The 15,129-nt window shown below is 41.9% G+C and overlaps 1 protein-coding gene across 4 annotated transcripts in view; it reads right to left on the reverse strand.

Annotated features, from left to right (window-relative positions):
• The window catches only part of CDH23 (cadherin related 23), a 1,868,204-nt gene that overhangs the window by 1,117,853 nt on the left and 735,222 nt on the right, over positions 1–15,129 (reverse strand). For all 4 annotated transcript variants that reach the window (XM_063958779.1, XM_063958778.1, XM_063958784.1 and 1 more), the window contains exon 7: positions 3,148–3,342. In XM_063958779.1, coding sequence (XP_063814849.1) covers positions 3,148–3,342 — 195 coding nt within the window. The remainder of the gene's footprint in view (positions 1–3,147; positions 3,343–15,129) is intronic.

The following is a 15,129-nucleotide window of genomic DNA, read 5'->3' on the forward strand; positions in this document are numbered from 1 at the left end:
TGGAGTGGAGCAACATGGAAGCATGGGAGGCCAGTGAGGAGAATGTTGCAATAGTCAAGCCGTGAGATGACCAGTAAGTGGATAATAAGTTTAGTTGCACTCTGGGAGAGGAATGGCCTGATCCAAGCGATGTTGCATAGCTGGAAACAACAGGATTGAGCCAGAGATTGAATGTAGGGGCAAAGGAGAGGGTGGAGTCAAGAGTGATGCCCAAGCAGCGGAGTTGGAGAATGGAAGATGATGGTGTTGTCAACAGTGACAGAGATATTGGAAGTGGGGGGGAGATTCTGGATGGGGGAAAGATGATGAGTTCGGTTTTGGCCATGCTGAGCTTCAAGGAGAGCTCAGGCATCCAGGAGGAGATGGTGGAAAGGCAGCTGGATACCTGAGAGAGGACTGAGGGAGGAGAGAGGTCTGGAGAGAAGAGATGTAGTTGCGTGTCATCAACATAGAGGTGGTATTGAAAACTGAAGGAGTTTATGAGCGTAACTAGTGAAGAGGTGTACATTGAGAAGAGAAGGGGGACAAGGACAGAGCCTTGTGGGACACTGATGGGGATGATGAAAGGGGATGGGATGGAGCCAGGCAAGAACAGTGCTTTAGAGGTCAATGGTCTGGTGGGTGCGGAGGTATAGGGGATGATCTACAGTGTCAAAGGCATCAGAGAGGTCCAGGAGGATGAGCAGAGAGATGTGACCTCTGGATTTGGCTGAAAGCAGGTCATTGGTGGCAGTTTCAGTGAAGTGGAGGGGTGAAAGCCAGACTGAAGAGGATCAAGGATGGAGTAGTTAGAGAGGAAGCTGGTGATCTGGCTGTATAATAGCCGCTCAAGTAATTTGGAGGCAAATGGGAGAAGAGAGATGGGGCAATAGCTAGCAGGTGAGAAGGGTCAAGGTTGGGTTTTTTAAGAAAAGGTGAGACGAGCATGTTTGAATGGTGAGGGTAAGATGCTGGTAGAGAGTGATAGGTTGAAGAGATGGGCAAGTTGGGAGAAGGCAGCCGGGCTGATGAGAGAAGATAGGAGATTTCATTATGGATTGCTTCAAATGTTTGGGAGAAGAAGGAGGCAGAGTCAGTGGCAGTGAGGGTGAATGGGAGGGATACGGTCATTAGGTCGAGAGTCATTAGGTCGGCCACTATTGGTTGACATGCATTAGGTCGACAGGGTCACTAGGTCGACAGGTGAAAGGTCGACATGAGTTTTTCACATTTTTTTCCCCCACTGTTTGACTTTTTCATACTTTACAATCCATGTGGACTATGACTGGGAATAGTAACCTGTGTCGAGCACAGCGGTAGTGGAGCGAGGCACCATGCCTGAAGCATGGTGAGTGAAGCAAGCCATGCGAGGGGACATGGTGCATTAACTGGGGTTCCCCATCACTTTACAAAGAAAACAACACCAAAAAAGTAAAAAAAAACCTCATGTCGACCTAATGACCATGTTGACCTAGTGACCCTGTTGACCTAATGCATGTTGACCAATAGTGGTTGACCTAATGACTGTCAACCTAAGTTGTGTCGACCTAATGACTGTCAACCTAAGTTGTGTCGACCCAATGATCCATACCCGGGAGGGGGGGGGGTGGAGGAGGTTGTTGAAAGTATCAAAGAGGTGGTAAGGACTGGAAGACTGAGAAGAGAAGACTGATTGGAAAAAGGATTGATTGGTGAAAGAGAGGGCAGAGCTGTAGTAAAAGAAAATATACTTGAAATGGGGGAAGACTGCCAGAGAATGAGATTTCCTCCATAGACACTTGGCAGTGCGTAAGCATTTTTGCAGGAAACGGGTCAGTTTGGAGTGCCAGGGCTGGATTTTAGAACTGTGGAGGGGGACAGAGGAGATGGGGCAAGAGAACTGAGTGCTGTGTTAAGAGTGGAGTTATAGAAGGTGGCCGCCTGGTTGGGGCAGACCATGGTGGATAGAGGAGAAAGGAGAGTATTGAGGGAGGATATGACAGTGGGGTCCAGAGACATGAGATTGTGTCAGGTGATAGTGGGTTTGGATGTGGGTAGGAAAGGAGGAATGAGAGGGTCAAAGAAAGTAGATGATGGTCAGATAGGGGGAAGGGAGAGTTGGAGAAGCCAGATAGATCACACCGTTGGGAGAAGATAAGGTCAAGGGAGTGGCTGAGACTGAGTTGGGGTAGAGGTCCATTGCTATAGGCCAAAGGAGCAAGAGAGAGCAAGAAGATTAGTGGATGCTGGTTTAGTGATGTCAATACAGATGTTAAAGTCACCGAGGATGATAGAGGGTAGGTCAGAGGCAAGGAAGTGGGTAAGCCAGGCAGCAAAGTTGTCAAGGAATGGGGAGGAGTGGCTGGGAATGTTGATGACCGACACATGGAGGTGGATGGGGTCAAAGAGGCAGATAAAATATCGTCATGCCTTAAAAAGATCACAATTCAGAAATCTTCTATAATACAAAATAAAGTATGTCCCCATTTACACAAATCAGCAGTCCAGCAACTACAGTCTAAATTCCTCTCTGATTACTAGTATATAAAGCAGAACCTATTCTAGTGGCTTGTGTAGGGTGCTACATTACACCTTGTGGCTAATGTGGAACATGATTTCCCAATTAGTGGCTAGTGTGAGGCACTTCTGTTGGCTAGTATCTGGCACATTGTACTACCTGGTTGCTAGCATCTGGCACAATCTTGTGGCTAGTGTCATACACAATGACCCAACTAGTGACTCACTGTATGTGGGGCACAATGTTCCACCTGGTAGTTAGTGTGGGACACAACATCCCACCAAGCAACTAATATGGAGCAGGATTCCCACCATGATGGCTGATGCATAGGGTTAATTTCCCTCTCACTCATCACAATGGAGAATTCACTATCCATTGTCTCCTTCAGTTCCCACTCTGCTTGCTGCTAGTGATTGTATAATATATACATAAAATAAACAATGAAATTGTCAAGGAAAAATGCACACATTTTATAATGTTTTGTTATAATATCCCTCTTAAAGATCTTTAATTTGAATGATTTTATCATCTGCTATAAATTAAATATGCAAGATGTGGAACTGAAAGGTTACTGAAATGTAATGGTTGTTTCATTGTTTTGTGGCCCTGATTCCACTCCTGCAGCAGCAATGAAAAGACAGAATGGTCTCCAGACAGTGTCCATATCTCACCGTTGCGTTGACTTGAAGTTGATAAGCCTGAGTGATCTCGTAATCCAGTTGATTGACCACAGTCACAATGCCCCGGGACTTGTCTATGGCAAAAAAATTGGAAGGTGGTTGAATGGAGTATAGCACACTTCCACCTGTTCCCTGATCAGGGTCTGTTGCATTCACAATGTAGATTGGAGTTCCCACCGGTGTATTCTGAAAGAGAGGAAAAACATACAGTGTGAAATTAACAGATGGAAATTAACAAACCCACGGAAATGATTGAAGACAAATAAACTGACCCTGTTACTTTGTAATGTAATCTAAAATGTTTTATTACTCCATTGGCAGCAAATTACCTCATTTTATTTGTTTATGCTCAATACTGCAAATAAGCACTGTTGCCAGGGATACAGTTTTCCTGCTGTGTAAGAGCGAATATATTATTAGAAAAAATGAATATACTTATTTACCATAGAAAACCACAGTAATTAGTGTTATTCCTACTTTCACATAGGTGCCAGCATGGGAATAATTACATCTAAGACAACTGATTGTTTACGAAGTAAAACAATTGTAGGCAGCAACATCAACACTGGCTATCTACTAAGCCAGCACTAAGTGACTAAAAATGTTTAGTAAATGGTAGAAATACAATAGAGATTACCATAAAGCATACCCAGGAGACATTGTCACAGTAATGTAATAAGTCTTGTACAGTACCTTACATATATTGTTACATTACAAAATCTATATTACGGAGTTTAAACACCTGTTTTTTTTTTTAAATGTTGTTATAGCAATGTAGTAATGTGATTTTAAAATCCACAAACCACATTTTCTATAAAATGGCATAAACTCCCTAATGGTTGAAGACTGCCACTCGGAACTCCTCCTTTAATAAATGTAATTAAATAACTATACATAACTGAAGTTGACATTTAGGTTTGATCATATATTTTTTTAAAATCTAATTTAATTATTAAAATTGCTAGTACAGTATGTAAGGGGACAAAAGAAGGAAAAAAAAGACAATAAGTAAGTCACTGGTGTACAACTCTCCCCAATTCACAAAGCACACTCGGATGACCAGAATCTAATTTACGTGTCGGGTCAAAAATAACCTAACACACCATAATCAAATATATATTATCATATGCACAATAAACATATGCTCTTTCCACCACCCACAAACAACAGAACATCACAAACTTAATCACAATAGGGAGGACATTTTCTGAACTGTTATGATACTCCTGAATTATTATATAAGACTCCAAGAGTCATGCCAGAGAGGTCTTCTGCCTATAACAACCACCAATTGTTTCCATAGAGTAGATACATTCACCGGTACTTAGGTTGCCACCAGATATTAAAATCTGGACAGTAGGAGCTTAAATAATAAACGGGAGATCGCAGGAGATAAGCTGAAGCAGGTAACTACAGCAGGAATGAAACACAAATAATGATATATGAAGGACTGGGCCAGAATAGCAGCATTAAACGGTTAAGCAGCAGTGCAGGAGTGTACAGATCTCTGACAGCAGAGAAACACAATATGGCCGACAGATGTAGTATTGCAGCAATGCAGGAGATTACAGGTTTTTACAGTAACTATAATGAGAGGAATCTACACAGAGTTGCACAGAACCTTCAATATGAGTAGCAGTGTAATACTCAAGGTTTCACGATACATGCATTCCACAGGTGAATTCACATTGAGAAATGTACACAGATTAGCACTGAACCTTCCATATAAGTAGCAGTGGTAATACTCTATGATCAATGAACTTAGCTGAGGAAACAGGTCTGGTAGCGCAGCTAGGCAGCAGTAGCAAGACACCAGAATATAGTCAGTCATGAACAGGGACCAAATGACAAGGTTCTCGGAAGAACTGTCACCGGCATGGGTGTGTGTGTGGGACTGACTGCCTTCTAACACCAACAGGAACCAGGAGAATCGGAGAGAGCAGTTCCCTAATGACAGGAATTGATTGCAGCTGTAAAGCTGGATATACAGCCAGTGTCCTGGCTGCTAGGCAACAGCCAGGACCAGGAACCACCATGCTCTCCTTGAGTCCTGGTTGCCTAGCAACTGCTAGGACTATTGGAAAGTGTGGACAGCATGATGCGGCATCCCGGTTGCCTACAACTGGGACCCACAATGGAGGAGAGCAGTGACAACAGCTAGTAATAAGAACATGAATGATGGAATCTGTCAACCCCTAATAACACTTACAAATCTCTGGGCCCCACTCAAGATCCCTTATCACTAGGGAAAAAAATATAAGGCCCTACAAGTGTCAATAATGTTTTTCTTAAAGTTAAGAGGTAGACTAGCAACTCAACCTTGGAGTTTAAAGTGATCTCAGGCTTACAAGTCAACCTTACGTTTCATTTATGTCTAGAATCATGATAAAAATAGAAAACATACAGTAGTAGTTAATAACTTCAGACCTGAAGCCCAATTAATAATACAATTTTGAGCACAGAAACTTGATTTAAAATCGGATGTGCTAATTTAGTCATATGACCAGTATTCCGCACATACAGACATCATAAAAATGTGGCCTGTTTGTTGTATTCAGTACAGTGGGGCAGATTTGTTAAGCCTGGTGAAGTGATAAAGTAGAAGGTGATAAAGGACCAGCCAACCTGCTCCTAACTGTCATTTTTTAAACCCAACCTGTGACATGGCAGTTAGGAGCTGATTGGCTGGTCCTTTATCACCTTTTTTAGGTTCAATCCTCTATGGCAACACACAACACAGGGGGATGTAGTTATGTGACTGGAGGTCACAATACCGGTATGACAACTGACAGGGACTATTCCCACTCATGGGTGTTCACGACACCCATAGAGTAGGAATAGAACCTGTGGTGAGCATATCTCACCACCGAGCCTGCAAGGAGCTTCATTGCACTGGAAGTGGGTAGACAACTGTAAAAAAGTAACTTAATGATTAGTATAATTTATATACAGTATTATATACATAGTCACAAAATTATAGTTTAAGATTACTTTAACTCTTGGAAGCATTTCATAGAAAAAATTAAACAAAACAGAAAACAACTGTCAAGCAATAGAACTATAAAGGAACAATACACCTTTTGTGTTAACCTTGCAGTACTAGCATGAAAAGTACAAAATGTTTGGGTGTAATCAGGGGCAGATTAATAGAGGCGAAAGCTCATGTGCAGGGTCGGTGCAGGCGCCCTCCTCTCTGGTAGCACCCGCAGCATTCACATTGCTGTAGACTGTTGCTTTGTGCAAGTGTCTACTGCGAATGCACAGGTCTGCAAGAACACAGCACCCACTCCTCGTTCCCGGGGACACCAATATTGTGCATGCACAAAGCAATGGGAAAATGTCCACTGCATCAATTTTGCAGGTGATTCCTCTCTGCTCGCCGCCCGCCACAGGGCACAGGAGGGGAAATTATAACTATGTAGGTGCATGGTGTGTGGTGTGGGCCCCCCTGCACTGCACACCCTGCATCCATTATAGATACACAAATTGGTGTAAAGATATAAAGGAGTGGTAAAAAGACCGAAGAGACAAGGGGCCTAATTCAGATCTGAGCGCTGGGCTGCATTTTTTTGCTGCCCTGAGATCAGACAGTCGCCGCCTACAGGAGGAGGCTTAAATCGCTGTGCAAGTGTGTGTTCGCTTGTGTTACAGAGCTGCACAAAAATCAGATTGTGTAGTCTCTGCGCAGCCCAGGACTTACTCTTCCTGTGCAATGGAATCCTGCTGATCAGTGCTGGAGCTGACGTCAGACACCTTCCCTGAAAATGCTTGAGCCCGCCTGCGTTTTTCTGGACACTCTCTGAAAATGATCAGTTGACACCCACAAATGGCCTCTTCCTGTCAATCTCCTTGCGAATGCCGGTGCGAATAGATCCTTTGCACCATCCCGTCGCAGGGCGCCGATGCCCGTTGCAGCCGTGCGACATGCCGGTGCAGTGCGGTGCATACACATGAGCAGTTCAGATCTGATTGCCCGCTGTGCGAAAACACACAGCAGTGATCAGATCTGAATTACCCCCACCGTATAATAATCATAAAAATATGCAAATCACTTCTTCTTTTGGTGTTTAAGTCAGTTACTACTTGGTGTATTTCAGAAGTAATGTATTATTGTAGGCTGATTTGTGTACCCTCAGAGGCTGATTCAGTTGTGGGTGCAGATGCGGCCATGTCTGTATCTTCTGGCGGTTGTCCATCTTGGACTTTATGCAAATGCCGCTCCAAATCCCTTCCCTGAATGTACAAGGTCTGAGACGCCCACTGCAAGCATCTGTAGATACTCTAATACCACATGGTGTGTCTTTAGTTGCCACCAACTGTCACACCTGCCCTATGACTATGACTTTACAATGGAATATGGCCTCAAATGTGAACACTGACATATCTGTGTATACAGACACTTTGGTGAAATGCCCACAACACTACCATAACATGAACATAAGACAGACCATCTTCGTTCATCCATTTAGCCACCTCCAAGTCACGGCCCAGCACATTTTCTTGACATTTCTGAGACCATAAGTCTCAATCACAACTGCGTCTGTGCAACACATGCATCTTATACATTATTAGGGATTTTGTGCATGTGCAGTGGAAACAAAAAATTGCATGCAACTGTAAGCCAGACTCTTAGGGGCCTATGTTCTAATCCTTGAAAAGAGGTAAAGTAGATGGAGATAAAATATCAGCCAATAAGTTTTTAACTGCCATGTTACAGGCTGGGTTCGTAAAATGACAGTTATGAGCTGATTGGTACTTTATCTCTATCCACTTTATCTCTATCCAAGGCTTAGTACATAGGGGTCTATGTCTTTACTTAGAGAATGTGAGATAGTCTAAACCAGAGGTTCCAAAACTCTGCTATTACAGTCCAAGTGTTAAGGATATGCTTGAGCCCACATGGTTAAATCACATTTACTGAGGTACTAATTAAGTCTAATCTCTCTCATTTATTTCTGCACTGAATAACAATGAAATCTCCAGAAGATGCACTGTTGTACACATTGGAATTGTACTTTAAATAGTAAGTCTCAAAGTGCTGCTTGATGTTAATTAAAAAATCCCATGTTTGCCTTGACACTGGCCAATCATAACATTTCTGGTTCTAGCCACGACCTCACAACCTAATCTCATATTTGTATACAAGATACTGTTGAATGACAATTTAGATAAATTAGGATGTGAAGCTACTTCCACTATCAAGTTCTTGAACAACAGACATGTCAGTAAACTAATAGTTACTGTACATAGAAAAATAGAATTTGACTGCAAATAAAAAACACTTGGCCATTCTAGTCTGCCCATATACACGCACATACTTACACACTGTTGTTTATTTTTGTCTGGAGCCAGTTAACCTACCAGTATATTATTGGATTGTGGGGGATCGGTATTTAATACCTACAGTCAAAATCCCGACAGCAACTGACTGACGGTCAAAATCCCGACAAGGTCAAAATCCCGACATGGACAAAATACAGACATTTAAAATACCGACATGGTCAAAATACCAACATTTAAAATGTCGACAGGTCAAAAAGCCGACAAAAGTTTTCATTTTTTTTTGGTGTGTATGTTGACATAGGTCGTCATGGACACCACATGAGTGTACCGCGTCCCCTTGCATGGCTCGCTGCACTCCCCATGCTTTGGGCACGGTGCCTCGCTGCGCTCGGCACGCTATTATATTCCCCCTCCTGGTCCACTGGGGTGGTAAAGTATGAACAAGTCGGTTTCAATGAAAAAAATCATGAAAAACTCATGTCGACTTTTTGATTATGTATTTTGACCATGTCGGGATTTTGACCGTCTGTCAATTGCTGTCGGGATTTTGACAGTCAGGATTTGGTTTGTCGGTACATTGACTGCATCCCAATTGTGGGAGGAAACCGAAATACCCAGAGAAACCCACGTAAGTACGGGCAGAATATACAGATGCCATACAGTTAGGGCCATGATGGAAATCTAACCCATAACCTCAGTGCTGTGAGGCAGTAATGCTAACCATTACACCATACGTACGGTACTGCCCATTATCTATGTTCTAATTGAAGTAGCTGTTCTTCTCACACAAATTTCTGATGACCTCACAGTCTTTGGATTGTCACATTTTAGATAATAAAAAAAAAGTAGCAATAGATTTGCTTATGCAATACACATTTGTTGTCACCATTTTAATATTATTTGTCACATATTAGACCCATTGTCCATTATGGTAAGACACTGTAGTAAAGTTTTTTTTCTTTTATACACTGTTACATACAGTATGAGAAACAAGTATGCATTACATATTGGTATTTATGAAAACAAAATGCCAATGAGAAATATTGCTTCTAGCTTATAAAAAAACATACAGAACGTTCTCTTGGCATGTTCTACAGTAGCAACCTAAGGCACAGATTAGGGATGGCCACAATGCAGAATGCATACAACTACACATGGATAAGACAAACATTTGTCATGCATGCAACATGGGAGCTTAATATGGACAATTTGCATTCAACGCTGCATAAGGCCCTGTCTTTATTTTAATGGTTATTTCTATTTAAGTTGCCGCTAAGTAACTAAGCCTAACAATAAAGTGACCCTTCCTGTAACTTGGGTTTTTTATTACCTCACATGGTTAATAAAATAAAATCATTTTTAGAAGGGATATTGATTCCTGTATCCGCATATAATTAGGTAAAAGCAGAACTGACTCAGCTGTAATTATACTGCACCCACTCACACAGGAATTTACATGTATGGAATTAGTGTCTGGAATTCTTTGCTTTAACAAACACGTCAAGGTACTAATATAAACAGCAATAATCTCTGAATACATGCAGTGAAATACAGGAGGAGGTCATGTCTGCTCCCTAACCTGCACTTTGCCAAAGCAGTTTGTTTATCCTAGATAAGGGATACATATGAAAAGTTGACAGTCACTATGAAAATACAAGTATCCTGGATGAAATTTAAAGCATTTGAACCTTATGGGCATTATGGCATCAACATGTTCCTATGCAGCGGCTTAACTACCGGCATTAGCTAGCTGTGCTAATAATGAGTCTGAATGACTTATTATAGTACGCCGGCCGGACATTGTGGGCTGTAACGAAGGAGAAGATTCTTAGGCAGTCCTACTGTGCAAAGAAAATCTGATGGTGTATCGGGCGCTACCCAACTGCAGCTTAGTACCAACTCATGAGATTACCACGTCCCAGTAACATAGTTTAAAAAAATTCAGAGAGCGCTGTCAGGATAGATCCGCGTAGATGGTTCCCCTGATTTTCTCCTGGGTTTTCCTATGATCTTAATCACATCAAAAAGGTATCTTTAATTTTCATTTTTTCAATACCATCAATGGATACAATTCACATGAGAATGACACTCACCAGACAACTGGGTAATTCCAGTGCCATCCTGGTCCTTGATCGCACACCTACTGACCAGTTGGGAAATTGTAGTCATCTTAACCTGAACAGTCCCCTTCTCCTATCGTTTCCCGGGAGCAGGTGGTGAGAGGGAATATGTTTAAGGTTCCTTATGGAGTAGTGTGCAGGTGGGGGGGTGTTCTGCGCTCCCTCCAATAAATGTTATATATATGTGGAAGGAATCTATCCGTGCAGCCTAGGTTTCAAGGGTGGGAATTCTTTTCAAGTATTCCTCATTCTAACAAATAGCAAAAAAGAAGAAAAGGAACCTCTGGCGCTACTAGATAGGGTGTGGATCGTTATTGAGAGACTGCAGTGGTGTTTTTTGTGTATATAAAAAAATGTTTTATTTTTTATTTATTTTGAGTACATGGGTAAAAATGAACAACAGTAATATAAAAATTGTGGTTAATGTTGAAACCTAGTACTGTCTAAAACTGCCTAGTATCAGTGTAAGTGGCTCTAAAGCAAATGTAAATACATGTACATATGGAAATATTTAAAACACATAGGTTTAGAATGCCATAAACCTCAGTTGCATGTAAATCAAACAGTTCTGAAAACTGTGAACACCTTGCAGCTGTAATTACCTTGTAGTTATTTATATAGGGTTTGCAGCAGATACAAATTGATACATTTTTGACACAGTAATTTAAAACATAGTATGGATGGATACTGTTGCTAAAATGTTCCTCTGTTAAAAAGTCTTTCCAGTGCATGCACAGTCTGATAAGAGGGAGAGTACTGTCTTCCCGTTTCTAAAGTTCTTTCTATTGTCGCTCCTGTTTTGTATGTAAAATAGTGTCCTTTAACGTTTGTTTTATCAGCGGCTTTTAACTGATGTAATGAACTTACATGTCTTCGTCCCCTACAGGACTGGTGGTCTCTTTTCAGAGCCGGCCATAGGCATAGGCACACAATGCAATTTCCTAGGGCATCTGATATGCCTAGGGGCATCAGCAGCTTCTGCTGATTAAAATGATATGCGGCATGCCTATATTCTGTATGTAGCATTTCATATGCAGATACAGCCACAGTCTCACACAGTATATAGGCATGCTGCATATCAGTTTAATCAGCAGAAGCTGCTTGTGCATCCTAGCCACATAGCAATGCAAATAAGATGCATTTTCATTTAAAAAACGTGCCCGACGTTAGCATTGAGGCAAGATTTATGAGGACACATCAGTATTCAAGCAGAGGCAGAGGTCACAGTGTTAGTGGCAGTGTGAGTGTTGTGTGCATGTGAGTAGGTTGGTTGTGCAGTAGTGTTCGGAATATGCGTAAGGAGCATTATGTGTGTCATGTAAAAATGCATTAATAATGTGCAACATATGTGTAAGGGGCACTATGTGTGTCATTATGTGTATAAGGGCATTAATAATGTGTGGCATATGTGTAACAGGGTACTACTGTATGTGTGTCATTATGTGTATAGGGGCACTAATAATGTGCCGCAAATGTGTAGGGGGCACTATGTGTGTCATTATGTGTATAAGGGCATTAATAATGTGCAGCATATGTGTAAGGGACATTACATGTAAAAGGGCATTAATAAAGGTTGTCATAATGTGCAAGGTGCATTACTGTGTGGCATTATGTGTATAAGGTGCTCTACTATGTGGCGTTGCATATAGAAAGGGCACTACTGTGTCGTTTAATGTGAATGAAGAGCAATAGGGTGTGGTGTAATGTGAATAAGGAGCAATTTAGTGGAATGTAATGTGAATAAGGGGCTCTACTGTGAGGAGTAACGTTTATAAGATAAAGTGATACTACTGTGGGATGTAATATGAATTATGGACACTATTGCATGATCAAATGTGAATAAAGTTGCAGTACTGTGTGGCGTAATTGGAATTGGGGTTACTATTGTGTGGCCATGCCCCTTCCCAGCAAAAACACACCCCTTTTTGGGCTGTGCGCCAAATGTGCAAACTGTTCCTATTTAAAATATAGGGGGTACAAACCCCAAAATAAAGACTGCTCTGGGTTGATGGTGCTTGGAAAGAGGTACAAGGTCAGAGGCGGAACCAGCGGTGGTGCTAGGGGGCACCAGCCAGAATCTTGCCTAGGGCATCATATTGGCTAGGGCGGGCTCTGTCTCTTTTCCAGGCAGTGGTGGGTTGTGAGTGCCTTTTTCCTCCGGAGCAGCGATGTTGCTGCAGGCGCCTGCAGTGCTGATCCTCGTGGAGCTTTAGCGGGCGGCGTCTTCCGATGTCACACAGTCCCTGATGAAGCACGGCATCCTGAGCCGAGTGAAACGCATTGGACCACGCCCCCCGACACCCGCCTCAGATCCGGAGATCCTGACCCCCTGGAAGACGCCTGTTAAAAGCCGCTGATAAAACAAACGTTAAAGGACACCATTTTACATACGAAACAGGAGCGACAATAGAAAGAACTTTAGAAACGGGAAGACAGTACTCTCCCTCTTATCAGACTGTGCATGCACTGGAAAGACTTTTTAACAGAGGAACATTTTAGCAACAGTATCCATCCATACTATGTTTTAAATTACTGTGTCAAAAATGTATCAATTTGTACCTGCTGCAAACCCTTTATAAATAACTACAAGGTAATTACAGCTGCAAGGTGTTCACAGTTTTCAGAACTGTTTGATTTACATGCAACTGAGGTTTATGGCATTCTAAACCTATGTGTTTTAAATATTTCCATATGTACATGTATTTACATTTGCATTAGAGCCACTTACACTGATACTAGGCAGTTTTAGACAGTACTAGGTTTCAACATTAACCACAATTTTTATATTACTGTTGTTCATTTTTACCCATGTACTCAAAATAAATAAAAAATAAAACATTTTTTTATATACACAAAAAACACCACTGCAGTCTCTCAATAACGATCCACACCCTATCTAGTAGCGCCAGAGGTTCCTTTTCTTCTTTTTTGCTATTCCTTATGGAGCAGAGTGCAACAAACCAGGTGGAACTGAATAAGATTGTTTTTTAATGGACTGTTTTATGAATTTGGGGATTTTTTAATCTGTTGGATTTTTGTGAATAAATACCTTTTGTGGAGGACATATGACTTGGAGATCATTCATCAAATGTTCCGTATATGTATTGAGGACTCATACTTTGAAAGATACTTTTTGATGAACATAGTAACCAGTTGTCTGGTGAGTGTCATTCTAATGTGAATTGTATCCATTGATGTATTGAAAAAGTGAAAATTATAGATACTTTTTGATGAACACATCTCACTGATTTAAGGTGGGTGTTGGTGTTCCCAGAAAAGAGTATTTAATGACAATTGAGTACTACTTGGTACCCGATTAAGTCTCCCTACTTCTCTTTTGATGTGATTAAGATCATAGGAAAACCCAGGAGAAAAATCAGGTGAGCCATCTATGTGGCTCTATCCTGACAGCGCTTGTGGACCGCTCTCTATTTTTTTTTAGTCCTGCTGTGCCCCCCCAGCCCAGTCTAGCTGTCCCAGAGGGCAGAAATACCTCCTGATGGGACAGCCTGTAGTGTCTGTGACTGACAAGTAGGACTTCCGATGTCACTGCCAGTCATAGTGAAGCCAGTGCAGTCACGCACTACATCTGACTTCATAGGCATTAAGTAGGGTGGCAGATTTTACCTGTGGGGCTGCAGTCCTACAGCCCACAGGTAAAATCTGCCACTGGTAATGATGTAGTGTAGTGCAGCATATGGTGACACACAAGAGGGCATATGGAAGGACATGCTACAATGAGCCATGGACATATGTTTAGAACAATTGGGGCACATGGGAGCATGTAGGGGGACACTGCTGTGGAGGGTGCATGTCAAGGAGACACTGGGGGCATTTGGGGAACAGAAGAAGGAATGTGAGGAAAAGGCTGCTATGGAGTGGGCACACATTGCATCAAGGTACTACCTGCCCACATTTTTCTTTAGTGGTCGTTGTGGGGCCCACCTTTCGTTTAGTTCTGTTCCTATAGCAGAGTCTTTAAAGTTATAAGACCCACAAGGTTAAAATGCTTTAAATAGCATTGGTACTTTGTTAGTATACTATACTATCTCCTTTAATCTCACGTCTGCATAGTCACCACAGAGTTAGACATCCTTATTGAATCACTCTAAATACTGGGAATGGGTTTGTTGGGTCGACCATATTTAGGTCAACACTCAGGTTGATATATGGAAAAGGTCGACATGGTCAGCAGGTCGACATGGAAAAAGGTGGACATGTGTTTTTTTTTTTGCTTTTTTTAGAGTAGTTTTCTTCGTAAAGTGAACATGAACCCCAATCAGGGCACCATGTCCTCTTGCATAGCTCGCGCAAGGTGCCTCACTCCGCTACCGCTGCACTCAACACAGGTTACTATTCCCAATTGTAGTCCACGTGGATCACAAAGTATGAAAAAATAAAATAAAATTATAAAAAAAAACAACACCACAAAAACCCATGTCGATATTTTCATGTGTCGACCTTTGCCATGTCGGCCTAATGCTCACGTCGACCTACAGTGGCCGACCTAGAGACCGTATCCCAAATACTGTGTGATGGAAAAGTACAAGAAAACTGCTTTTCAGGACCC

This window comes from Pseudophryne corroboree, chromosome 3 (assembly GCF_028390025.1).
Source record: "Pseudophryne corroboree isolate aPseCor3 chromosome 3, aPseCor3.hap2, whole genome shotgun sequence".
Lineage (NCBI taxonomy): Eukaryota > Metazoa > Chordata > Amphibia > Anura > Myobatrachidae > Pseudophryne > Pseudophryne corroboree.